Source organism: Eublepharis macularius, chromosome 16 (genome assembly GCF_028583425.1).
Source record: "Eublepharis macularius isolate TG4126 chromosome 16, MPM_Emac_v1.0, whole genome shotgun sequence".
Taxonomy (NCBI): Eukaryota; Metazoa; Chordata; class Lepidosauria; order Squamata; family Eublepharidae; genus Eublepharis; species Eublepharis macularius.
In genome coordinates, this window is record NC_072805.1 from 21,586,746 (window position 1) to 21,612,261 (window position 25,516).

The following is a 25,516-nucleotide window of genomic DNA, read 5'->3' on the forward strand; positions in this document are numbered from 1 at the left end:
CAGGGCAGTGAAAGACTACATATCCCACAGTACTTGGCGGCACAAGCTGGCCGAGGGCCGACCTCGACGATAACAGCTAACGCGGCCTCCATCTATTTGGCCCACAATACGTTAGGATGCCCGAATCGCTTCTTGGGAGATGTAGTCCTAAACTGCGACCGCCTCGCCGCGAGAAGGCAAGGTGGAGACTACGAGTCCCAGAATGCTCCAGGCTGACCGTTGCTGTTGTTCATGGAAAGCGGCTTCTCCTCAGCAGCCCAGGCCAGCTGCTGGCCGCGGCTCGGGGGCCGCAGGACGGGACTCGTGTTCTCCTGAGGCGGAATCGGCTCGCAGGGGCAGCTCAGGGCTCTTGAGGCTCTGCGGCGGAGGCCCGACGTTTCAACAGCCGGCGGTGGGTCCGAGGGAAGTCGAGCAGCGAGGGGGCTCCCTGCCTGCTTTTCAGGCCTCGTTCTCGCCCCTTGGGCTGCCCGCCTTCAGACTGCAGTTTCGTGATGGGATGCTCTTCCTGGGATGCCAACCTTCAGGCGGTGGCTGGAGATCTTCCGGTATTGCAGCCCGTCTCCAGGCGACAGCGATCAGTTCCCTTGGAGAAAACGGCTGCTTTGGAGAGTGGACGCTATGGCCTTATATCCTGCCCTCCCCAAACTCCACCCCCGAAATCAGGGATTCCCCAGTTCAAAGCTGGTATTTTGTATGTAGAAAACTAGCACGTCAGGGGAAAGGCTTGCCTCCTCCCTGATATGCTAGCTTTCGGTGTGCGGAGAATGATTCCTTTTGGGGTGCAGTGTTCAGCCGTGGGAGTCAGCAGTGGTTGGCACGATGGGCTGGGAGTGGAAAGACACAGGTTCAAATCCGTATTCAACCACGAAGTTGGCTTGAGTGGCCTCAGGCCTGTCACTGTCAGTTGAGCCCACCTCAGAGGAGTGTTGTTAGTATAGAGGGGGCTGATTGCGTTGGAAGATAAAAATGTGTTAGATCATTGTGCCACACCTTAAAGACTATCAACTAGACTTACACTCAGCCTGGACAACAGAAAAGCAGCATAGGAATATTGTAAAAGAGGGGGGAACCTTGTAAACAGTAGGGTCAAAATGGAACAAAGTGGACAAACTGCAATCTTCGCAAAGCAACATGGTATTTTATTTATTTACTTCATTTATCCCCAACGAGGACCCATTTACTTTTCCTTCATCTTATCCTCACAACAGCCCTGTAAGGTAGGTTAGGCTGAGAGTGCATGCATGACAGTATCGCCCAGCAAGCTTCCATGGCAGAGTGGGGATGTGAACCTGGGTGTCCCAGTAACAAGTACACCACACGTAACTATATTGAGGCTGAACTTGAGCTCACTGCAAATGTTCCTGTTATTACCGAACACATTCATCTCTCTCTCTCTCTGGCTGTGTGTGTGCATTGCTGCAATAGTTGATTAAAGTTTAAGTTTCATTTACTGCTATGCAGCAGTTAATTAGAACAAAGTTCATTGACTTCTATGAGAGTCATTCATAGGTAAACAGAAGCAGGATTGCAGTTGTGTATTATCTTCTTGGGGCTCATCGGTGTATGACATTAGAAAATGTTTAATTTATGTAATTATTTTTTCCAGTATATGACATTAGAAAATGTTTAATTTATGTAATTATTTTTTCCAGCAGATTGGATTGCTTATTTTTGGGAACAAATCGGAGCTACTTTGGCCTTACCTTTTCTATCTGAAATGGAGCACAGGACTTGGCTGTTGGTTCCTGAATGACAGGACCCTTCAATTAAAAATGGAGAAAAAACGTAGAAAGAAATGAGCCCGTTTCCTTGGCTTTATCAGAAAAGACCATGAAGGCCAGACTTTTACTTATCTTGGACAAAACTTTAAGACTGTCCAGCTAAGCAGCACTTAGACAGGCACCGTTTTCGGAAACGGCAAAGCAACGGGTGAATTGAATTCATGGAATTTTTGGAATGAAATCATATTCATTGTTGACCATGAGGCTTCCAAACATCTGGTTGTTCCTGACTGCGATCTTACTCTGCGGCAGACACCACCTGGGGACCAGGCTGGGGAATTCTTCTCACGAGAGCCCCCAGTGTCCAGAATGCTCTCATCTTACATTGAAAGTAGAATTTTCATCAACAGTAGTGGAACACGGTAAATATGTTTTTAAAAATCTAATACATGAAACTATGATTTATTTATGGTAGATTGGACTGAAGTGTTTAGGAAGTGTCCCAATATTCTGCTTTAAAAAAAAAAAACCCTACAGGATGAGCTGGCTGTTTTTAGAAAATATAAAGATTCCATCCTATAAGCCGTTGTGGTGAACCCTTTCCATGTTGACTTGTCTGCCATGAGATCTCTGAGCATCTACCACAGAGCCCTGTATGCGGCAAAGGATTCTGCGGCATATTCTAGGATCCTTGGAAACGGGGCTTTTTTTCAGCGGGAACGCGGTGGATCGGAGTTCCGGCACCTCTTAAAAATGGTCACATGGCTGGTAGCCCCGCCCCCTGATCTCCTGACAGAGGGGAGTTTAGATTGCCCTCCGCGTGACCATTTTCGCCGAGGGCAATTCAAACTTTAAAAAACTCCCCCCTTGTTCCAGCTGACCCAAAGTGACGTCATTGTGCGGTCTTGAGTTCCACCGCTGAATTCCACCACTTTTCCCAGAAAAAAAAAGCCCTGCTTGGAAAACATAACAGCTGCAGTTAAATCATCCGCAGGCTTGTTGGAACTAGGGTTGCTAGATTCCCTTACCCTCCTGGTGGTGGTGGTAGGGGCTAGTACTCACCATTTAGGAGAAATTTGTGCACGTGCAAAGCACGCACATGCTTCCAGCGTTGACATGATTACATCACTTCTGAGAGTGATGTCATCATGCTCACCATGGGAACGCTCCCACACTTGTGGGCTGATTTGGGGTGCTCCCAAATCAGCCCCAAGCGAAGTGTGGAAACATTCCTGTGGACAGCGCAATGATGTCACTTCTGGAAGTGATGTTGTCGCTCCCCGAGAGAGAGGGGTTTGGGGGAGGTCCTTATAGCACCCAAAAATGAGCAGACAGATTGTATATCTCCAAGACTGCTGTTGTGGCAGAGCTTGCTTTACAAAGCAGCATAGCGTGGGCATGGATAGATAGATTAGCTGGATAGCTGGATAGATAGATATTGCCCTATTGCTTTTAGTCCTTCTGTAGATGTACAATTAAGCAGGGGCTTGGGAACTGGCTGTGCTCTGTCCTCTGTTGCAGATTCTCCCCATCCTCTCTACCCAGGTTCAGCATCATGACTACCTCAGGCTAAACTTTTCTTCAGAGATTATCCCGAATTTACTTTGTAATCCTGATCCCTAAACCCCAGTTAATGTTATGTTTGCTTCATGTTGTTAATGCTTGGTTTGGCATAATAACTCATGCGGGTCCTCCTTTAATTTGCTTTTCTTTTGAAAGCAGAGTTGGTCATTATCCATCATTTTCTATCAAGACAGCACTTGTACTTTCCATTTTCAGTGCCCTTTCTTAATGTGTGGCAGTCTCTTTCCAGAATACATTGTGGCGTTCAATGGCTACTTCTCAGCTCAGGCAAGAAGCAAATTTATTTCCTGGGCACTGAAGAACAGCGACATCGAGAATTGGAGGATTGTGCCCCGGAACAACCCAGCCAGTGACTACCCGAGTGATTTTGAGGTCATCCAGATCAACGAGAAACAGAAAGATGGTGTGCGGACGCTGGAAGACCATCCCAATATCAAACGAGTTACCCCCCAAAGAAAAGTCTTTCGCTCGCTTAAGTACACTGAAAGTAAGTATATTTGTACCTTTGGTGAAGTATTCATGAGTAGTGTTGGAAAACCATTGCTTGATAACCTTTCTTGCATCTGATTCTTCTCAATTACACTTTTTTTAAAAAAAGAGCAAAATCTTGTATTTGATGTATCTATTTAGTTAAAACATTTCTCTCTCACCTTATCTCCTTGGACTCAGTGGCAAACTGTAGCAACCAAGATTAAAACCCATGGTCTATCAATGTAAACTCGTTCAGGCTTAATGCCCTCAAGAGTTAAAGCACACAGAATTAGCAAACTTGAAGGGAGAGCTGCTGTCAAAGGTCGCCCTCCCTCAAATGCTCTTGGGAAGAGGACTGTGTTATACGCATTCCTAAACGTAGCAAGATACAAATTTATCAGAGTCCCTGTTTCATCATGAGTCTTCCACCCGTGTCGCTTTAGTCATCTTCCAGTCCATTTCCTAGTAAGCCAAGGAGCTGTGGACCTTACAGACCGTAGAAGAGGATGCCAAGGGGCCACTCTGTGGCTCCAGCCAGACTATTATTCCATGCAGCCACAAGGGCCTCCACAGAGTGGAATAAAATGGATACCGGCTCTGTTTTCATATCTCATCTTGGTTGTATTCCTCAGTCATATTAGAGTGCAGCAGTGTTGGGAAGTAGCGTTGGTATATATGTAAGTGCTCTTTGATCATTTTTTTTAAAAAAGATCCTTTCCACAATTCTCAAAACATGTAGCTGATCCAGTGTTTCCCTGCAACGAAACCCGATGGACCCAAAAATGGCAATCCTCTCGTCCTCTCAGAAGAGCAAGTTTGTCGCTGGGCTCTGGATTTTGGCACGCAACAGGCAGGCACTCGAGCAGGCGTTTGCTTAGAGCTATACCCCGACAAGTCGCTCAGACACTTCAGGCAGACGTTCTCTGGCAAATGGGTTTTACAGGTATTTCATGCCTTGGTGAACATTATGAATGGTATCCATAAAGTGGGAAAGTGCATAGTTGATTGGATTTTCACAGAGTTTAGCATAAGTTGTTTTCCTAACATGATCATTGTGTTACAAGAATGGCTAGCATATGGATAGTGGTCCCATATAGCAGCAGAATGCATACCATTGGTGCCTATATTCCTGCAGAGTGTACATTTCTTAAAGCATGCTTACACCAGCAAACTGTTTTTAAAAGTCATCAGGGTCTATAAAGCTGGGTTAGGAATCACTCCTTGGCACCTTTCTAAGCTAGAATTCCTGGTGTTCTTTGAGAAAGCCACGACAGTTGAACTGGTATAAAGCTACTATAAGTGTCCAATACGGGTAAGAGTTCAGTTTTGTAAGGAGGAACGAATTGTAAAACTGCTTAAAATGCCTATGTGGGAAAGCCAAAGCAAAATAATGCAGAAAAGTCTGTTTTCTGCTGAATTACATTGATCTGCTACTAGTGTATAAAAATTGATATTCTTTTTATAACAATAGAACATGTTGCAGAAGGAGAGACTTCAACACTTTTTGTTTGTAACAGAAAGCAAATCCCTCAAGTTACAGGGCTGTTTTTTTACATATACTTACAGGGCTTTTGGGATACTTACAGAGCTGTTGGGTTTTTTTATATACTGATGAGATTATATGCTTTATTCCTTTGCATTTTCATGAACCTATCTGAACACGGTAGTCATCTACCAAGTCCCTGCTGGGGGTGCCCCTGCGTTCTGGGATTAGGCAGGTGGCAACCTGGGAGAGGCTCTTCTTGGTCGTTGTGGCCCAAAAACTCTGAACTGTGTCCTCAGGGAGACTCATCTGTCCCTTTCTGTTGCTGTCTTCTGCTAGTGGGTGAAGACTTTGGGTGGAGGGTTGGCATTCCCGTCTTCCTGCCAAATGTTTTAATTGTTGTTTTATGGTTTTGTACATATTTTAACTCTGGCTTTAATTGTTGTGTCTTTTGTTGGATATAATCATTTTAAGGTGTTAGCTGCCTTAGTGCCCCCCATGAGGCCAGAAAGGTGGAGTGTAAATTTTGTAAAATAAATAAATGCATGCATTTAATAGGCATTATGTGGATTGCTGTACAGCTGTGAGGAGCACCTGATGTATTATATCATCTCCTCGTGTCCAGTTGCATGCACAAATAAGCCTTAAAAAATCCTGAAGAAATGTCTATCTCTCGGATGTAACTTCACAACTCCTCATCTTTACGAATAGGCGCTGGAGTAAGGGTGGCTGTGTTTGACACTGGGCTGAGTGAGAAACATCCACATTTCAAGAACGTGAAAGAGCGAACCAACTGGACAAACGAGAGAACATTGGATGATGGTGAGTTTGACTGTTTTTTCTTGAAATAAAGGTTGACAAAAGTTACACGCTGTAGTTGTAGATGGTTGAGGCAAGACTGGTCTCCCACCAGGTAGACTAATCCTGCTTGGTCCTGAGTGCCCTCAGGGCACCTTTGGCCCACTGAGTGCGGCTAGGATCAGATGTTCTAATTTGATGTTGCAGTAAAATAATTTTCTTGTTTTGTGTCATCGCCTAACTCAGCCTAAGTGTTTGTGTATGGGACAGATAGTGGCCGCTCTGCCAGTGGGTACTCAAGAATTAGAATTCTGCCTCGAAATTCTAGCAATCCATTTTCTTGCATTTTGTTTTCTGGCTTCTTTGTGTCAGTGGAATTTTTTATTTATTGAATCATTTATTTTGTGTTGTCTTTTGGCCCACAAGAAGCCTCACAGCTTTTTTTGTGTGGAGATGAGCATAGCAAGTTTGAATAGTCTGACTCATCAGCACAAGGGATGTTGGTACACCCAGGTTTTGTTGTGGATGGTGATGACTCAGTGGTAGAGCATCTGTTCTGCATGCAAAAGGTCCCAGGTTCAATCCCCAGCATCCCTAGCTAAAAGGATCAGGTAGTAGGTGATGTGAAAGACCTCTACCTGAGTCCCTGGACAGCTGCTGCCAGTCTGAGTAGAGGAGACTGCCGTTGATGAACTGATGATCTGGTTCAGTACAGGGCAAGATTCATGTGTTCATGTGTATGTGAAATGACCACAGGATGTTTTGAGTTGTATTTAACCTACCACTTCTATTCAACAGGCCTGGGCCATGGGACGTTTGTAGCGGGTGTGATAGCTAGCATGAGAGAATGCCAAGGGTTTGCGCCAGACTCGGAACTCCACATATTTCGAGTTTTCACTAATAACCAGGTACATTTCTTAAACTGACTTCAGGGTCATGTCATTAAACATGTTGTTCAGTTTACTCGGTGTGGAGAATTGACCTCTTGTTCTGGCTTGTTGTACAGTGGCTCTTCTTTTATGTGAGGGATTGAATCTTAAGATTTGACAGTGCAATCCTGTACAGAGATAGTCCAGGCAAAGCCCATTTGACTTAGAATGGAGTAAATCTGCATGGGATTGTGTTTTGATGAATATCTGAGCTTGTACTTTACATTTTCTCTGGGTGACCATTTAGGGTTTATTTGTTCTATTTTAAGGATGTTCTTTATGTTATTGTAAACTCCTTTGAGTGAAGAAAGAGAAGAGATATACTTAAAAAAAATCCATTCTGCAATACTAAGTTTAGTGTATTCTAGCCAGTAAGGTAGACTAGGAACAGAGAAATTTAGGTTTGAGTTTGTACATGAACTTCACTGGGTAATGTGGGACTTGTTGTTCTTGTTCAATCTAACTAAACTTGCACAGTAATTATGAGGATATAAGCATGCTGGAGACCACATCAGTGCTCCTTGCAGGCAGGATTGAAACAACCTATTTTGTAACAGTCTGCCACAGTTCTAACATTTTTTAAACATTTGTTTGATGAAACCGTATGAAAAACTGCTGTACTGAATTTAAAAATAAAACGACATTTTAAAAATATGATAATGGAAGAGAAAGTTTAATAAGGATGGGGGGACTTATTTGATCATATTGGAGTGGATGCAGCGTCTTTTTTTACAAGTGGCTTTTTAAATAAAAAATTCAGTAAAAAAAAGTTGAATGTAAAGCTCTACAAATTCATCTCCAATTCTATAAACAAATCTTACAGATGTTATTAAGTACATTTCACCATGCTAGTCAGAATAACATTCCACTTAACTAAATTAGCTAATTTTTTACCATGCAACATACAGGTTAGTTTACTTAGCTGAGGTTTTCCAATCACTCTTTTTATTTGCAATTATGTTCCTTTTCCAGCATCTAACAAAAACTAACCTTGCAGAGGTTATGGTGTTTAAAATAATTTAAAATGTTTTTGTTTTCTCATATTGCTTAATGTGTAAATGATTTCCCCTCACAATTAGGTTTCATATACATCTTGGTTTCTGGATGCCTTTAATTATGCCATCTTAAAGAAGATAGATGTCTTAAACCTCAGCATTGGAGGCCCAGACTTCATGGATCATCCTTTTGTTGACAAGGTTTGTATGAAGGAGGAAGGGAGAAGCCCTTTTGGCAGCTGCATCTATTTTTGGATTTTCCTCCCTGGACTTTCTCACTTTATCCACCGTCTTAAAAGCCTCAGTTTAGATTAGTGATTCCTCTGACTTGACAGAATAGCAGCATTGAATTTAGTTTATCTTCTTTATAGAATCAGACCATTAAGGAACTATCTTTTTGCTGATAGAGCTCATATCAAATGTGCCTCAATTTTCCCTTCTGCCAAATCACACAGAAAATTGGCTGAGCCCTGCTCCTCAATTTACTAGCTTTCTCTGTGGGTTTTTTTGGAGGAGGATTGAGTTGGGTTAAGAGCACATGACACAGTGGTATGGTGCAAAGCTCACTTACTGCAAAAATCTCCCAGGTATTAGGTGAAATCTGAGATCTGTAACACCACAGCTATCCTTATTTTTCAAGGATGACCTGTCTCATTGCTCAGTGGTGAAAGAAACCTAGTTCTTGAAAGCTTCTGTGGTGGCTATAAGAAGCTTGGTTGTGACCCTAGAAGAAGTGATTAGGTATATCAGGCATGCTGCTCTCTCTTTTTGCCTGGGACCCACTTAGGGTCTAATAAAACTTTAAAGGGTTATAAAGCGACCAAGACAATGTTGTTAAGCTCTTTGAATGCTCTAAAAAAATGCTTTCAATGTTAAGCATTCTTTGCACTGTGATTTCACTCCTGCCAGATTTGTCGAGAAGCCATCGCTTTTTATTTTAAAAAATTGTACTCCGCCTTCCTCAAAAATGCAGGATAGCTTGCAGAATATTAAAATGGAGGAGAGAAGAGAGCGAGGGCTCTTGGCTAACAATCACTTAGATTTGCGTGAGGCCAAAATCACAAAGATTGGTTTGAAGTAAAGATGGAACTTTGGGGGATGATTTGAGAGAACTTTAGGGGATGGACTTTGGGGGATGATTGCCACACCCACTTTCCACAAAAACACAAGGTAGCTTGTGGAAAAGACAATATATTAAAATTCGATACATAGAATTAAAAGCATAAGCAATAATAGCATAGAATCAGGCAGCATAAAAACCTGACTCCTGCACCAGCCGCTCGGCAAACACTGTGAAATAGAACTGTTTTGCCTAAGAGGCCATTTAGTGAAGAGGCTTCTGCATATGCGCTTAGACAGTCCTTCCCGGTGCATTTACAGAAAAGGGTGAGCGAGCCACTCCAATGGGAGGCATGCCTAGAAGGAGATGCTTAGAAGATCTCATCACAAGCACAGGTTTCTCTGAGGAGAGGCACTACTTCAGATAACTGTGCCCCCAGGTTGTGAATTTGCCTGCTGCTAATATGTTTGCTTTGCTGCGAAAGCTGATGAGTGAACTAACAACTAGGTTAGTGATGGTTTCATCTGAGTGGGTGTTTTGGAGCTATGGTACTCCATGTTAATGATTTGAAAGACATTAAAGCGGGTGCACAAAGCCCCTTTTCGGTGCCTATGAGCATAATTTATGATGTTTCAAAACTGGAGTTTCTTAATAGGTTTGGGAGCTGACAGCAAACAACGTCATCATGGTCTCTGCTATTGGAAACGACGGCCCACTATATGGGTAAGCGCTTTTGGATATGGGGGCCAAACTGTGCTGGGCCAGATTTTATTTGGCCACAGACAGCTGCAATAGCAAGCAAGAGGGCAATGGTGAGAGGGCAATGGCACCACCAGGCAGCTGCTGGCTGACAGTGGGGGGTCCCCTTGGTCTTGGGCTGTCACCGCCAAACTGTACTCAGAGCCTAGCTACAAGCGACAAATTGCACTTGCCTGGCAAGTGAACAGACTCACGCATATTCCTCCCTGTTCACTTGTCATTCACTTGCTCTCCACCTGATCAAGTGGAGAGCAAGTGAATGGCAAGTGAACAGGGAGGAATACATGTGAGTCTGTTCACTTGCCAGGCAAGTGTCATTCGTCACTTGTAGCTTGGCTCTCAGCTACCTGCTCCCAGTCTAGTAGCTCAGCTGTTGGAAACAGCAGCCAACTATATGGGTAAGCGCTTTCACAGCATTGACGAAGGATAAACTGGGTTTTTTCCCCCACTTCAAAAATGACCTAAATGTTGGGGGAGGGGGGGTATTTTTTAAATTACCTTGGTAAGGTTACCCCTTTCTCTCAAAGTCACCAGTTTTCTTATTTCCCTTCAGGAATATAATCCTAAAGTTTCCCGTTGTTTTCAACAGATGTTGCTCCCAGGAAACTGCACAGGATTTCAGTCCTTTTTTTACAAAAAAAAAAAGCGCCAGCTTCTTGTATCTTTAAGAAATGTTTACTTTACAAGCCTGTTTCTTTTGAAGCAGTCATTCATCTGTATTTTCTCACTGGGTATGTTCTCGTGTTTCAGAACGCTCAACAATCCTGCTGACCAAATGGACGTGATTGGGGTTGGTGGCATTGACTTTGAAGATAATATAGCTCGGTTTTCGTCCAGGGGAATGACCACTTGGGTTAGCATCTTTACAAATTCTTCATCTTTTTATTAAAATGGGCATCTCCATCACTTCAAACACAAATATAACATTACAGGCTTGTGCAATTTATGTGATGCTTGGGTTTGTTAAATGTTGAGTTAAGCTTTGCAAGGCTAAATCATTTTTTTAAATCAATTTTTATTTTATTTGAAAAGAAAAGAAAAATGACTAAATCAGTTAATGAACAGAGATATTTTTTAGGAACCAAGATCAAACTTCCACATCTTCTTGTAAGCATCATATTATATGAAAGGCACCCCTTAATGTAAGATGATCCCCCTAAAAATCTTTTGCACAAAAATGTTTTTATTACTGTACATAACTGTAATGTTTTCTTGATGGCAGGCGTGGAGAAACCCTAACCTTTCTTTTGAGTACAGTAAAACCTACCTGTTAGGTCTGGTCTTTGAGTCTTCAGGTTAAGTTGGGAAAGGCTGGGGAAAGCAATTGATTTTTATGACATGTTATGCTGATTTTCCCTCCCCCTTTGTTATCAGCCTGCAACCTTCAGAACTAGATGGATTATAAATCAGCCAATTCTGCATACTGGAAAGCCATGAACTGTGCACTTCCTAATCATTGTATCTGGCTAGACCCATTACTTAGGATATTAAAATGCCCAGCATTTGGACAGGAATGCTCGTATGTTGCCAGGAAGCCCAGAGGTCAAGTGTGTCTGTGGTCCCTTTGTTGAGAGAAATTATAAACACCCGTTCGGCTACGGAATCCCTGTGTATTTGACAGGCCTAGAGGGCTGTGCTGGTATAACTACCTGTGTTGTGATTCCTTTTGTTTCCATCCCAAGGAATTGCCTGGAGGATATGGTCGAGTCAAGCCTGACGTTGTCACCTATGGCTCTGGAGTGAGAGGGTCTGGTATGAAAGGTGGGTGCCGCTCTCTCTCCGGGACCAGCGTGGCCTCCCCAGTCGTGGCAGGTGCTGTCACTCTTCTAGTAAGGTAGATGCTCAGTTTACATTCGCTTTTATTACTGATTTATGATGGGTTAGACTTGGGGCAAAATTATTTGTATCTTGAGAAAACTGTCACAGATGTCAAGGGAAGCGGAGTTTGTCAGGAGGGGTAATACTTTGAACTTTTTTGAGCATTCAGGGCCCTTTCTAATATATGGTCACCGTAGTTCCTAGAATGACTTTGTAAGATAGGGCAGCAGCATCCGTATAATGCAGAGAGAGGGCTAGGAGTCTTGAGACTGAGATAAGATTTGAACTGGCAGTATCTTGGCCTGTGGTGTTTGAAACATTTGCTCCAGATTTCAGGCACAGAGCATTTCTGCAATAGCCTTGTCATTTTTTTTAAAAAATGATACATTAGGTAGAAATAGAAAAATGCTTCTTTGGGCCAATGGACCCTTGTTCATTTACCACCTGAATTTATGGCTTCTTAGTCATCAGAATGAACCCCCTTCCCCTTCTTGCATCATCCTATGAAAATGAAATTAGTTTTTGAAATTTTCATATCCATGGCCATTATTTTACCATTTCATGCTGTCTTATGCACTTCCTGTTATATAGTGTCGTAATTAGGGCTGTGCACAGGTGGGGAGATTCAGTATTCCCGCTTTGGAATACCCCCAAATCCGAAGCGGCAAGCTGCTTCGGATTCAGGGTTCAGGAATCCCTTCGGTATGCTCCGTGAAGATTCGGAGCATACTGAAGCAAGGGGGGGGGACTCCCCACCCTCCCTACCCCCCACCCCCATGGGGAGACCCCTCCACCCCTACCCACTTACCTGGCGGCGGGAGGGTCATCAGCTGGGCGGCAGCACAAGGCAGTGCGGCCTGGAGCCAGCCAGCTCCTCTGCTGCTGCCTTGCCGCCACCTGAGCCTCCGGGGTGGTGGGGAAGGCCAGAGCTGCCTCCTCTGGCCCTTCCTGCCCCTCAAATGGCCGCGGTGTGCCGGCAGCACGGCAGCCATTTGAGGGCTAGGAAGGGCTTTCTCCGCCTCCTCCGGCCCTTCCTGCCTCGCGCCCGAAGCAAAACCCGAATAGCACAGCCCTAGTTGTAATGCAAACTAGTCAGTAAGAAATCTGTTGCCCTTTATGATGCCCTTGGTTATAGAGAGAGGCTCTGATGTTTCAGGGGATAACGTAGCTCTCTATCTGGGAATTTCATAAACAGGATTGAATACGGGACGCTTACTTGTGACTAAGTACCATAGAAGTTGGTGGGGTTTATTTTTGAGTAAACTTGCACAGGATCAGGTTGTGAAGCAGAAACTCTGACCCTTGGTGATAATGAATGAAATAAGATGGGCTCTCTTTAGTTCCTGAGCTGATGAGAATGAAGATAGGTGTTCCAGCATTTCTCTTCAAGTGTCAGTGTTTCTGGTATTTGGCAGAGAATGCTTATGCAAATATCCGCAGTGTTCACCTCCCTCAAAGAACAAATGTCCAAATTAGATTTCTGGTAGTAACATTAAGGAAGCGGTTTATCAATTTAGTTGTATCGCCTCAGTACAGCTCCTGTTTGATAGACTAACGTTTCAAGCATTTCTCATTTCTAGCACAGTTCAGAAGCGTGAAATGGTGAATCCAGCTAGTATGAAACAAGCTCTGATTGCATCGGCACGCCGGCTTCCTGGAGTCAACATGTTTGAGCAGGGCCATGGCAAACTGGATCTCCTCAGGGCCTACCAGATTCTCAACAGCTATAAGCCTCAGGCCAGGTGAGCGCTCCCCACACCACGTCTCTTCGTCTACAGTTTGACGTTCTTTGAAAGACGTTTTTTAGCCAAGACCATAATACAGTCCTCTGAATATTTCTGGTGTTTCTGAAGAAGAGAGGTTTGACTCTTGAAAGCTTATGCTCTGTACTATGTTGTTGTCTTACTGCGATTTTATTGCATACATTACGTTTTGTATTGCTTTTTAACTGATTATGATGTGAACCACTTCAGGCTCATAACTGAAGAGAAGTGGTAAAAAAAATTTAAAAAATCAAATATATAAATTTTCATTAGTCTCTAATGTGCTACTGGACCGAAATCCTGCTGTTTCTGGTTTTTCAAATTTAATCTTGATTTTTAGAGCCCAAGATTCACTGGGGAGGTTGAAGGGAATCTCTTTTGGGGTTGTGTGTATTTTTTGCTCTTTTAAACATTCATTTTCTTTGCCTATTCAGTCTAAGTCCAAGCTATGTTGACTTGACGGAATGTCCGTACATGTGGCCCTATTGCTCGCAGCCGATATACTACGGAGGCATGCCTACTATTGTGAACGTTACCATCCTTAATGGAATGGGGGTCACTGGAAGAATTGTAGACAAGGTAGGATTTGAGAGAGTTGTGGTATAGCTATACTTGAAGGGCAGCTACCACTTACAACATGTATGTCTTCACTAGGGTTATCATACCGGTTCCCTTTGGAAAATTGTAGAGGACAGCAGTCAATACAGTGCTGTTAGATTTTTGTGTTGCTATTATAAGCATGTAGAATCAATGTTTTAAGATCACTGGGGGTGAGGTCAGTATTTTCATTGTGTTTGGGGACCTTTTTGGATTGTATTTTAGTCCTTTCATCACATACAGAGTATCTCACTCTCATAGGGGTGAGATCTGTCAAAATACTGCATTATCATTCCTGAACAAGCCGACATGTTGCTCCGTTCCTCATGTCTGCATTTCCAGGTTGCCATTAAAGGTCTTGGAATCTCAGCCCCTCTGTCGCCTCTGTTGCTGTGTAGGCCAAAGATCAAGTGGCAGCAATTCTCACTAAGAATAAGTCTGGCAAATGCATAAGTGAGTTGTCTTGGGAGGAACTGGTGCTCTGAAGCATCCATGGTTCAGTATTTTGATGAACAAAATAGCAAACTAGAAGATGAGATACTCTGGTTAGCACCTTTGCTGGAGTTAATGCTGAAGCTATAGTTACAGGAGAGAAAGAGTTAGCATGTAATTCTGTGCCTGGCTCCCAGTCTGCAAACCATGATTTAGAGGGAGTCAGCATTATGTCTGCACAAGGTCTGTATATATTCAGAGCGACCTTTCCAAGGCAGCTTTTTGCTCCCCCCTTTAAAATATATTGTAGATCTGCCTTGTGAAAAAATGAACCAAACTGCATTTTTATTTCTTCTGCGCAGCCTGATTGGCAGCCATATCTACCGCAGAACGGAGATTACATCGAGGTGGCTTTCTCCTATTCTCCTGTTTTATGGCCTTGGTCAGGGTACCTAGCAATTTCCATCTCTGCAGCAAAGAAAGCGGCCTCTTGGGAGGGCATTGCGCAAGGACACGTCATGATCACCATCTCTTCCCCTGCAGAAAACGAAGTAAGCTGGTCTGCTTTTGTTGCCGGTGGTGCTTTGAGGGCTGTCTGCTTGGCAAACTTGTAATGCCATGCCACGAATGTGCAGTTGTTGTTCTTGCAGGTGATAACTGCTTTGTTTGGGGAGGGGGGCATGAGAAAGCATGTTCCTGTAATGTGCCTTTATTTGCAGTTGGCACCAAGGAATGTAATGAAAGATTAAACTTAGGCCTGATTTTTCCGGTCCTGAAAAACTAGTTCCTGCAGCTTTGCTTGGGGTTGTAATTCCAGTTTCTCTTGTAGACTTTGGTGTTGTCATGAAGTACTGTGAAATCCACGCAGTGCAGTTAACGTTATTTTAGACTGTGAACAATGGCCAAGGGAGGAGGGATCATTAATGTCAGATGTTCTGAAAACTACAATTCCAAAAATGGGGGATGGAAATTTCTTAAAGAGGGTAGAGTGCAGCAGTTTTTCTCTCCTGCTGAAGTCTTGGATGTTTGCCTCTGAAGTCCACCCTTTATGGTACCAGTGATGTGCTGGTTTTTTCCAATTTGGAAAGTTTCTGTGCTGCCTCTTCAGGGAACCTGCCCAAGGCAGCTTATAAAATAAAAAATAAAACAGCATAAAAAGTTATTAAAGCCCAGCATTCACAAACAGCAGAGCATAAAACGTGGAGCAGCTTAAAATTGGTCTTAAACATTTCTCAGACTAAGAAGATTAAGGTTAGGAAACCCCTCTGCTCTAGATAAGATAAGGAAGAGAAATTGGGTGAGATGGAATGAAAAACTGGCTGGATCCAAACCATTCTCAGGAGAGTGGGCTGTAAATTTGGCTGTGTTGTGTGGAAAGAATTTCATCGTGCTTGGATTTTTGTTTTTTTCCATTTCTTTCAGTCAAAAACTGGTGCCGACCAGACTTCAACAGTGAAACTCCCCATAAAAGTGAAAGTGATCCCAACTCCCCCTCGGAGCAAGCGAGTCCTGTGGGATCAGTATCACAATCTCCGCTATCCACCAGGGTATTTCCCAAGGGATAATTTAAGGATGAAGAACGATCCATTAGATTGGTGCGTGCTTTATTTTTTTATGCACTGCTAACAATTAATGAAGGGCAGTAACCAGAAAGTCTGATTCTGTTCCTCCCGTTATGTGGGATTATGACTAATTGTTTCTATTCTTGGGGAAACTATAATCTTGTGAATAATTGAAACAACATCAAATCTTTATTTTTATAAATCAATTAGAGCAGAAGTGTGTTCTACTAACAAACCTTGAATTTGTATTTTCTTACACCCAGTATTTCCAGTTACGGTTATGGATACTGTTGGGATTTAGGCCCCTCCACTTCAAACAATGTAGCCCAATTCAGGCATAGACCAGATCATGGGGAATTTTACCCAGGGTTGTTTGTTACGAAAATGTGCTCTGGGAAGTCCTAGTTCTCAGATGCTCCTGTCTTTAATTACTGAACCTTCCTTTCCAGTGCCTCAGCATCCAAAATGAATTGGTGTTGGCTTATTATAGATGGGAGTGCAACTGAAAGGGTACATACACTGGATTGGATTGAGAGTAGTTTTTCCAATGGCAAAATCGAACTTTTCTGCCTTCCCCCTCCTACTCAGTCCACAAAATGGCTCTCCTTTGGGACCCTAAGGAATGACATGGTGTGTGTGTAGGGGAGGGGGGGCGGTGCAGCAGAAAGGGAGAATGAGTGGAAATTGCCAGGTTAGCCTGGATCCCAAGCTATTGTAGGAAGAGCACAAAGGAGAAATCTTATTTCTGAGCCTTGCAATCTGCTCCCTGCAAAGCCAAAAATTTAGCAGCAACATTTATATAAATTTATTTCTGTAGCCTGTTTTGAATGTTTAAAAGCACTTTGGATGAATTATCTTACTCTTTCCAGTGATCCTTGAAAATAGGGGACAGGCCCATATCACAAAGAGTGAGAGAAAAGAGCTCAGTAGAATCATGGTGTGCTGAAAGTCACCCAGTTAATTTGCAGCTGAATTTGAACTAGGTCCTTCTAGTTCACCCCTTGCTCTCTGAACATGACTGTTACCTAGATAGGTCTCCTTGTAAGTTGGGGAATTAGCAAACAAGGAGAGGCTGCAAGAGGCGGTAACAAGCGAGATCCTCCACCAATGTATACCAGGTCCCTTCCCCAAGGAAACTGACTAGACGGGTGTTTTCCAAATCAGAGATTCTTTTATTAAAGGAAAAATTCACACACACAAGAGGCAAATACATAAAAATCACAGGCATACAAGAGTCTTAGGGAAAGTAGTGAGAAAATGAGGAATAGTTGTAGGATTCAGATAATAGTTACCTATCAGAGGAGTAGAGAGGTCTGTGGAGGAAGGCAGCAGGAACGACCAGCGTCTGTTGCCGGGAGGCTCAGAGGATTCTGAGGGTACAGTGCTTGGATCTGAATAACCATGCACACTTCGACTGGGGCAAAGCCTGAGCAATTGTAGGGCAAAATGGGCCTTGGAGCCGGAAGGTGACTTCAGCCTGACAATGACCTTAATGGTTGTGTCCTGGGATAGACAAAGGGATTGCAAAACCTTGATTGGCATTCTGGATGTGACAGTGAAAGCTGGGAAGGTTTAGGTTAGTCATTCCTGGTGCTGGACAATGAAACTGTAGTTTTAATTAAGTGTCTCCACGGTTGGTCAATGGACTTGGAGTTTAGATTAAGTTTTCCCAGGGAGAGTTTAAATTTATCAGATGATTGATGGCCCTTGATTGCTGGATACGATTTGATTTTGATCAATCTCGAATGGGGAATCACAAAAAGGTGATGTAAGGTACATTTACTCAAGCACCTCTTTTGTCAGGGAATCTGCTTGTCCCGAGGCTAGGAGGGCGGGAGCCGGTCCCACTTAATAACTCTGTATTTCTTCACGTTCCATTTGCATTTCAGTCTCCTGACTGGGAGCCAGCAACATCTTATCTGGCTAGGCAGCTTGCTGCTGTGGCGTGAAGCGCATCAAAGGGCTTATGATTCTCATAATGATAAGGCATGTTATAGGACAGAGAGCTAGGCGGACTGTTCACATGACTCCTGCTCTCCGATCTAATTGTTCAGGAGGTGAATGCCTCAGAGCTGCATACTGGGATGCAGATGAGTAGATGAGAATTACTTAATGGAGTGAGTCTTGGTTGAGGAATCATGCTGGTTTGGCATATCTGCGTATATTTTCATAAGAATGAAAAATAATTCCGAAGTGGGTGGACAAGCAGAGAGAGAAGAACTGCACTTGTAATTTTGGATGCTGTCTTAGAAGACACATTTCTTCCGGTGCCTGAGAAGAAGACACCAAAATGCCCCTAAGACAGTGCCTGCCCCCCTACAGAGTTTGTGAGTAGTGGGGGGGGGACGTGTTTTTAACACCCTTTCCCCCTCAAAAGAATCTGTTACTTGATTAATAGTGGACATTTTTTTAAAAAGATTAATTAATCAGTTGATCAGTCACACATTTTGGCCCAGTACAGAAGGAAATCCTGAGTCTTGCCTGCTTGGTTTCAAAAGACTGTGGGGTGGACCTCACCTCGGTCCTCCTCCTGCACTGAGCAATGTTTGAAGCCTCCTTCCAGCCTAAGGAGAGCCTTCCTTAAACTTAAGTGGCTCTTTCTTTGGCTGAAGAGATGCTTAAGTTGGAGGTAGTCTCCTTAGACTGGCAGGAGACTCTTTGGAGGATGGTTGAGTCTACCCCACACCCGATAAAAAATCATTGGAAAAATATAATTTAAAAGTGTATGCCATTTGCACCTTTTTCTATCCACATTTGGTCTGTCTTTTTCCACTTCATTCCAAAGGTCTTGTCCTGTTCTCTGTTTTTGTTGATGTCTTTTAGGTAGGTGGGGTGCACAAACCAGTGGGAGTGTGGTACACACTTAAGTAGTGAATGTTTGTACTATTTTGAGGGGGGGGGGAAGTATTTGTTATGCACACCTAGGGATTTAGACTGTTCTCTGGATCTGCACATGGGTTTAGCAGTACACTGCCAGTATGATTTGTCCTGAGCTGTACTTAGAGATTTTTGGGAGTAGAAAACCAAAGACTTTGGAGTTGATTATAATCTTCCGCTATGAAAAATCTCTCTCCCTTTTCCTTAGTGACAGTGAGTCATTGCATCCGACTTCATAATTTGAATATGTAGCACTTTTAAAAAGTGAGGTAGAACACAAACCAATAGCAAATCAGGGTATATTTTAATGTTTTTTTAAAAAACCTTCTTAGGAATGGTGATCACATTCACACAAACTTCAGGGATATGTACCAACATTTGAGAAGCATGGGATATTTTGTTGAAGTTCTGGGCTCGCCATTTACGTGCTTTGATGCTAGTCAGTATGGTAAGTCTTGGAGCTTGTTTGTTTGGTCTTTGCTTAAGGTTAGCTTAAGGTGCAGCTTCTTTGGGGATTGCAGATGGGTTCCCTAATGTGAAATATCATCCTCAGATGTCTTAAGCTCTTCTTAATCGTGTGAGGAAAAATAACATAATCCAACAGTATCTTGGATACAAGCCTGATTTATTATAGCATGAGGTTGTATGGCCTCAGTCACAAAAGTTCGTCTTGAACAGGGCTCAGTCCTTCTTGCTATCTCTAATAGGATTGGACTGAGTTTGGAATACATATGAATATCAGATATTTCTAAATATGGGCTCAAAACTTGAAACAACTCTGTTAAATATTGGACATATTTTGCTCAGCCATTCCATTACCATTTTTTTCTGAAGAGATGATTTGATGAAGTGATTTGAGGATTAACACTGAATTAAAATTTTGATTGATTTATACACAGAAGGTCTGTTCAAATTATTTTGCTTGAAGGGTCAGTGAGTAGATTTGCTTGTGGCGATATGCCTATGGCTGTGTCAGAATTGAGCAAGAGGTTTGGGTTTCAGTCCCCCAAATCCATACCATTTGTTCTGTGTGCCAAGCTTTCCCCTGACTCCAGATCTTGCATTAAGGAGGAGTTCTCTTAATGCAAGATTTGGCGTCAGGGGAAAGCTGTTTCCACCAAAAGAAAGAAACTTAGTTAATGGGAGAGACTTGCAAGATCCAGACTCCCTGAGTACACCTCAAGTAGCATTTGAGATCCTGGCATTTGGAATAAACATAAATGCTAAAAGAGAACATTTAAGAATGTACTACACTAATTTTGCTTCTTTAATAAAGCAATCATTATATTTAAAAAATCAGTATAATCTGTGGAAGCAGGAGATGGTCAGAATAGCGTTTTCATTTCTGGACTGTTTTCTGTTGTTGGCCCAGGGACTTTATTGATGGTGGACAGCGAGGAAGAGTATTTTCCAGAAGAAATCGCTAAGCTGCGGAGGGATGTTGATAACGGACTCTCCCTCATAGTCTTCAGTGACTGGTACAACACTTCAGTGATGAGAAAGGTCAAGTTTTATGACGAGAACACAAGGTAGCCGGGTCTTTTGGAACAGCTTCAGATGATTGGTGATTTACCTTTTGGATTAAGAAATGAGAAAGTTTAGGGGAAGATGCTAAAATTCCAATTTTCCTCTCTCAAGTTCTGTTCAGAAAAGCCATTGCAAATCTGTGTAACCCTTCCATAAAGTAAGGTAAATCAAATGTGACACTTTCAAAAGCCAACCCAAAACAAAAACATTGGCAAATGGTGGTGGAAAGAACTGTAGGTTTTCAAAGCAAGAGATGTTCAGAAGCGGTTTGCCATTGGTTTGGCTGGCCGCAACTGTATAAGGTCTCGGGCAGAGGAGAATCTTCCCCCCTCCCCCCTCTGCTATTAGAGATCTTTAAAGTGGAGGTTGAACCTGGGGCCTTCTGCGTGCCAAGCATGAGCTCCGTCACTTGCTCCCACCCCCCAATGTACCTCTCTGACTAAAGGCTTCTGGTGACAGCCACCCTCTCCCCTACCAAGTCACATGAATGGAAGTGCTTTACAGTGCCATCTAGTTAAAGCAAACCAAAGAGGGGAGTTTAAAACATGCCGGGGCGAGGGGGTGACATTTATTCAGATAGCTGGTTAGCAGTAAGCCTATTTACAAATCTGGAACTTGGTGCTGAAGACCTTCTGCATGAAGGCTGTGGGCACCTGCTGCTGTTGCCCCAGCGTGGCTATTGGACGTTCTTGCTTGCCTCAAGTGAAATGGCCAAATTTCCCGGGTTCTTACAATCTCTGTTGTTGTTCTGCTGTTTCTGCAGGCAGTGGTGGATGCCTGACACTGGAGGAGCCAACATACCAGCTCTGAATGATCTCCTCTCTGTCTGGGGCATGGCCTTTAGTGACGGGCTGTACGAAGGAGATTTTACTATGGCAAGCCATGAAAGTAAGTAAATAGGACTCACTGATACTTGGCAAGAGAGGCCAGGGCCGATTCCAGACGGCCCTCCCCATCCCGAAACGTTGCGCGGAAAACGCGAAATACCGTGTTTTCTCGCGCGAGTTTTGTGCAACGTCACGCAAAACTCGCATGAGAAAACACGATATTTCGCGTTTTCTGCGCGACGACGTGCAACGTTTTGGGATGGGGAGGGCCGTCTGGGATCGGCCCTGGTTTCTCTTAACAGCTGCCCATACAGTACAAGAAGTACTAGAATGAATATTCCGTGGCTAAATGGGAAAGAGTTCCTAGGAGGTTAAGAAATATGGAAGCTGAAGGGGGGTCGATGATGGACTGAGGAACAGGAATGTGATTAATGCATGTGTAGATTGAGGAGTGGATTGGAAGAAGAGGCAGGGTTGTATAGTGGTTAGAGTGTCAGCCTAAGATATTGGGAGACTCCATTTCTTTAGAAGCTTGCTGGCTGTCCCTGGAGAAGTCATTTTCTCTTGACCTAGCCTACCTCACAAGGTGGTTGTTGTAAGGGGAAAAAAGGGAGAGGACAATGTAAGCCACTTTGGGTCCCCACGGGAGGAAAAGTGGGATATAAATATCTAAATAAGTAAGCTTGTCATTGGGGAAAAGGGGGGCCAAGAAGAAATGGGCTGTAGATGAGGGGTTATATGCAGGGGGTGGAAGAATGTGGGTTGGGTAGCCCAGTGGGGCAGGGAGTTGTCTATTCTTGAGCCCAAGATTGCCCTTGAGTGCAGAAGATGGAAAGCCCCAATCAGAAAATCTGCCTTCATTGCAGTGATGAGGAACACTACACCTAGCACCTAGCAAAAGTACACTTGTATAACTCTGCCTCATTGTTGGGATCCGGCCGTTTTAAGAGGGTAGCGAGGCTCAGAGCCTGTAGCCAACTTGAATGAGCCAGTCTTCTAGTTAAAGTATAACGAGTATTATATAATTCATCTGCTTTTATCTCTCTTTTCTGTAGTGAACTATGCCTCAGGATGCAGCATTGCAAAGTTTCCAGAAGATGGCATTGTAATTGCACAGACCTTTAAAGATCAAGGTACAGGGCTGCCTTTCATTTTGCATTCCCTCTGTGTAGGTAATCGTTAACCATCGAACATGGCGTGATAGCTTTCAAGGTTCTTTCCAAATCCACAGAGTGCAAGTTTTTACTTAGTTTTTTCATCATATTTTTTATATTTCTTGAAAAACCTGAGGGCCATTTTCCATGTTGATCTTCACTCTTGGATGTAAGCTCCAGAGGGTCCAGAACTACAACCCATAGATAATGCGGTGTTAATAGGACAGCTCGCAAGTACACCATCCCAAAGCTTGACTTCCAGAGGCATTGCCCATGAATGACAGCCAGGACAGTTTGCAGATTGGGATTGAGGGGAATGACTGTGAGTCAGTTGCGGAGCACCTGCTTTGCATGCAGATTTGGTCCCTGGCTTCTCAAGTAAAAACATCTCAGGCAGCAAGTATGGGGAAGCCCCTGAGACCCCTAAAGAGCAGCTGCCACCTGCCACAAACAGTAGTGAGCTAGATGGATCCATAGGGAGATTGGCAGTTTCGTAGGTCCATATGATTTCAGATGTATAACCTAAATGCGTTTTTGCATTAGAAATGTTAGTCTAAGATAAGAGAGACTTGGATTCTAATCGTCACTCTGCCATGAGAGCTTTCTAGGTGATTTTGGGCCTGGCGCACATGCTCTGCCTAACCTACTTCACAGCATTGTTGAAAGGATGAAATGATGGGAGGGGGACCATAAATTCCACCTTGAGTTTCTTAGGGAATGGATAGGATAAAATCTAATAAAATTATAATTTGGTGGTCTGGCCTGCATATGTTGGGATAGGAACATTAGGTGGGGATTCCGGTAAAATGCTGGCGCGGGGGGGGGGGGGGGTTGCGGTGTTTAGAAAGGAACCGGTAGTTGTACAACTTTTATTAGCTTTCCTCCTCTTCAGAGGAAGTGGATATTTTTGGTTAATGAAGTTTGGCATTTTGATCTTGATGAATAATATTCATAAACACAAAAATTACAGTGAAAATGTGCCCATCAAATTGTTTTCTTTAAATACAAATGAAAAATTTCCATCAGTGTAAAAAAAAAAGTATTACACAAATCCTTTAAGTTTAAATACGTCGCAAAGCCTTTGCAAACATTTCCTTTAGTCCCAGTCCATCACACCCCTTTCAAGGTATCACAAGTGTTTTTGTACCTGCATAGAGAGTCTCTGTGCTTTTCTGCAAAGCAGCCCTGATGCTGTATCTGAAGCTGCCTTAGAAACTCACAGAAAAAACATTTGGCAGGCTGCTTTCCACATTCACTTCTGGATTGGAGACCTTTGCTCTCATTCTCTTAATAAGAGTGGATGATAAGAGCTTGTGTTTTTATGGTATCTCTGCAATGAGCCTACTAATTTTCTTTCTTTGATGCTGAAACATTGGTACAAGCATGGGGGTGGGGTGGAATCCTGTGAGTTGCAGCCGTAATTAAAAAGCACTTGGTAAAACATTTATCTTCCTTCCTTTGGCTCTCTGTTCATTGCATTTGCCCTTATCTTCTACTGAAACAATAGGGGAAAATCCAGGCAATTTAGTCATATTATATTTTGCTTCCTCAATCCCTTTGAAATTTTTTAAGATCTGCAAAAGTGTTTTTTTTCCTTTATAAAATTTTTTTAATAATTTGCTTTTATGAACACTGTACAGGTTTTATTTAGGAAACTGATTGGTTGGTTGCTTCGCATTTTGCACTACTATCGTATTGAAGAATGTTTCATTGCAGTTAAATGAAAAACTTTCTGTAGTAATTTTCCTGCCTTTGGAGAGTCAGGGTAATGGTTGGTTCTCCCATTATTTGATGCTTCAAAGCAATTTCAAAGCAACACCCTACCACCTCATGTTACAAAAATAAGTACCCAGTTTCCAGTGAGTACAAACTTTGTTTACAAGATTTGTATGTCCTCATTGTTCATCGTCAACCATGTCTTCATGGTCTTGGATCCAGAGGAGTTAGCCATGTTAGTCTAGTAGCAAAATAGTAAAGAGTCCAGTAGCACCTTTAAGACTAACCAATTTTATTGCAGCATCTGACGAAGAGAGCTGTGGCTCTCGAAAGCTTGTACTACAATAAAGTTGGTTAGTCTTAAAGGTGCTACTGGACTCTGTACTGTTTTTCATGGCCTTGGACTCTCTGCAGATGTATGTGGGAACAGCAAATAAGCAAGCCAGATTCCCTTGCTTCTTTGAGCATGAAGAAACCTTCCCCACCCATTCCTGGAACAGTTTTTCCCACCTCTGAGTGTCAAAGGGGGGAAAACTGCAGTTTCCACAATCCTGTCTTTTTTGCCATAAACGTTTCCAAGTTTACTCTATATATCTCCTATGTTGGTCTTTGATAAGTGTCAGGAAAGTGGTGCTTTTTTTCTAGAGCTGAAATGGCTAAAAAAAAACCTTTTGGGTTCAGAGTCATATGTCCAACAACTGCTTCTTCAGCCTTAACTGTGATATTGCTAAATGCCTGGTCTGCAAGCAGTCCATGCCTTAAGCATTTAGTGATGGAAACACAGAGCTGGAAGGGACATCAAGGGTCATCTAGAGCAGCCTCCTGCACAACACAGGAAATTCACAGCTATCCCCCCCCACCTCCCTTAGTGACCCCTGCTCTGTCCCCAGAGGAAGGCAAAAAACCCCTCAAGGATCCCTGGCCAATCTGGCCTGGAGGAATATTCTTGACCCCGAAGTGGCAATTGACATTACCCTGGGCATATAAGAAAGTGCAATGAGAGACAAGCACCGGCTCATCCCTTCATGCGTTCCTTCTCATGATCTGTGTACATTCATAATAAGTCAGAGAATCATCATAGCTGTCAGATGACTATCTAGCCTCTTTCTAAATACCGCCAAGGAAGGAGAGCCCACCAGCTCCCAAGGAAGCTTGTTCCACTGAGGAACTGCTGTAACTGTCCGGAATTTCTTCCTAACATTTAGCCAAAACTTTTTTGATTTAATGTTAACCTGATGTTTTTGGTCTGACCCTCTGGTGCAACAGAAAACAACTTCACTCCATCCTTTATGTGAGAGCCCTTCAAATGCTTGAAGATGGTTATCATCTCACTTCTCAGTCGCCTCCTCTCCAGACTAAACCATACCCAGCTCCTTCAGCCGTTCCTTATAAGACTTGGTCTCCAGACCCCTCACCATCTTCATTGCCCTCCTTTGGACATGC

General features: G+C 43.2%; 1 protein-coding gene across 3 annotated transcripts in view; it reads left to right on the forward strand.

The window, feature by feature from the left end:
* Positions 1 to 223: 223 nt before the first annotated feature.
* Positions 224 to 25,516, forward strand: part of MBTPS1 (membrane bound transcription factor peptidase, site 1) — a 33,904-nt gene continuing 8,611 nt past the window's right edge. The window contains exons 1-18 of one of the 3 annotated variants that reach the window (XM_055000384.1): positions 224 to 391; positions 1,653 to 2,143; positions 3,535 to 3,792; positions 4,516 to 4,719; positions 5,971 to 6,081; positions 6,856 to 6,965; positions 8,066 to 8,182; positions 9,697 to 9,764; positions 10,551 to 10,653; positions 11,483 to 11,634; positions 13,199 to 13,360; positions 13,816 to 13,960; positions 14,773 to 14,961; positions 15,833 to 16,005; positions 19,182 to 19,297; positions 20,222 to 20,378; positions 21,140 to 21,264; positions 22,259 to 22,336. In XM_055000384.1, coding sequence (XP_054856359.1) covers positions 1,957 to 2,143; positions 3,535 to 3,792; positions 4,516 to 4,719; positions 5,971 to 6,081; positions 6,856 to 6,965; positions 8,066 to 8,182; positions 9,697 to 9,764; positions 10,551 to 10,653; positions 11,483 to 11,634; positions 13,199 to 13,360; positions 13,816 to 13,960; positions 14,773 to 14,961; positions 15,833 to 16,005; positions 19,182 to 19,297; positions 20,222 to 20,378; positions 21,140 to 21,264; positions 22,259 to 22,336 — 2,455 coding nt within the window. In that variant the 5' untranslated portion in view covers positions 224 to 391; positions 1,653 to 1,956. The remainder of the gene's footprint in view (positions 392 to 1,652; positions 2,144 to 3,534; positions 3,793 to 4,515; positions 4,720 to 5,970; positions 6,082 to 6,855; positions 6,966 to 8,065; positions 8,183 to 9,696; positions 9,765 to 10,550; positions 10,654 to 11,482; positions 11,635 to 13,198; positions 13,361 to 13,815; positions 13,961 to 14,772; positions 14,962 to 15,832; positions 16,006 to 19,181; positions 19,298 to 20,221; positions 20,379 to 21,139; positions 21,265 to 22,258; positions 22,337 to 25,516) is intronic. The other 2 variants (XM_055000383.1, XM_055000385.1) reach the window with 2 other exon arrangements.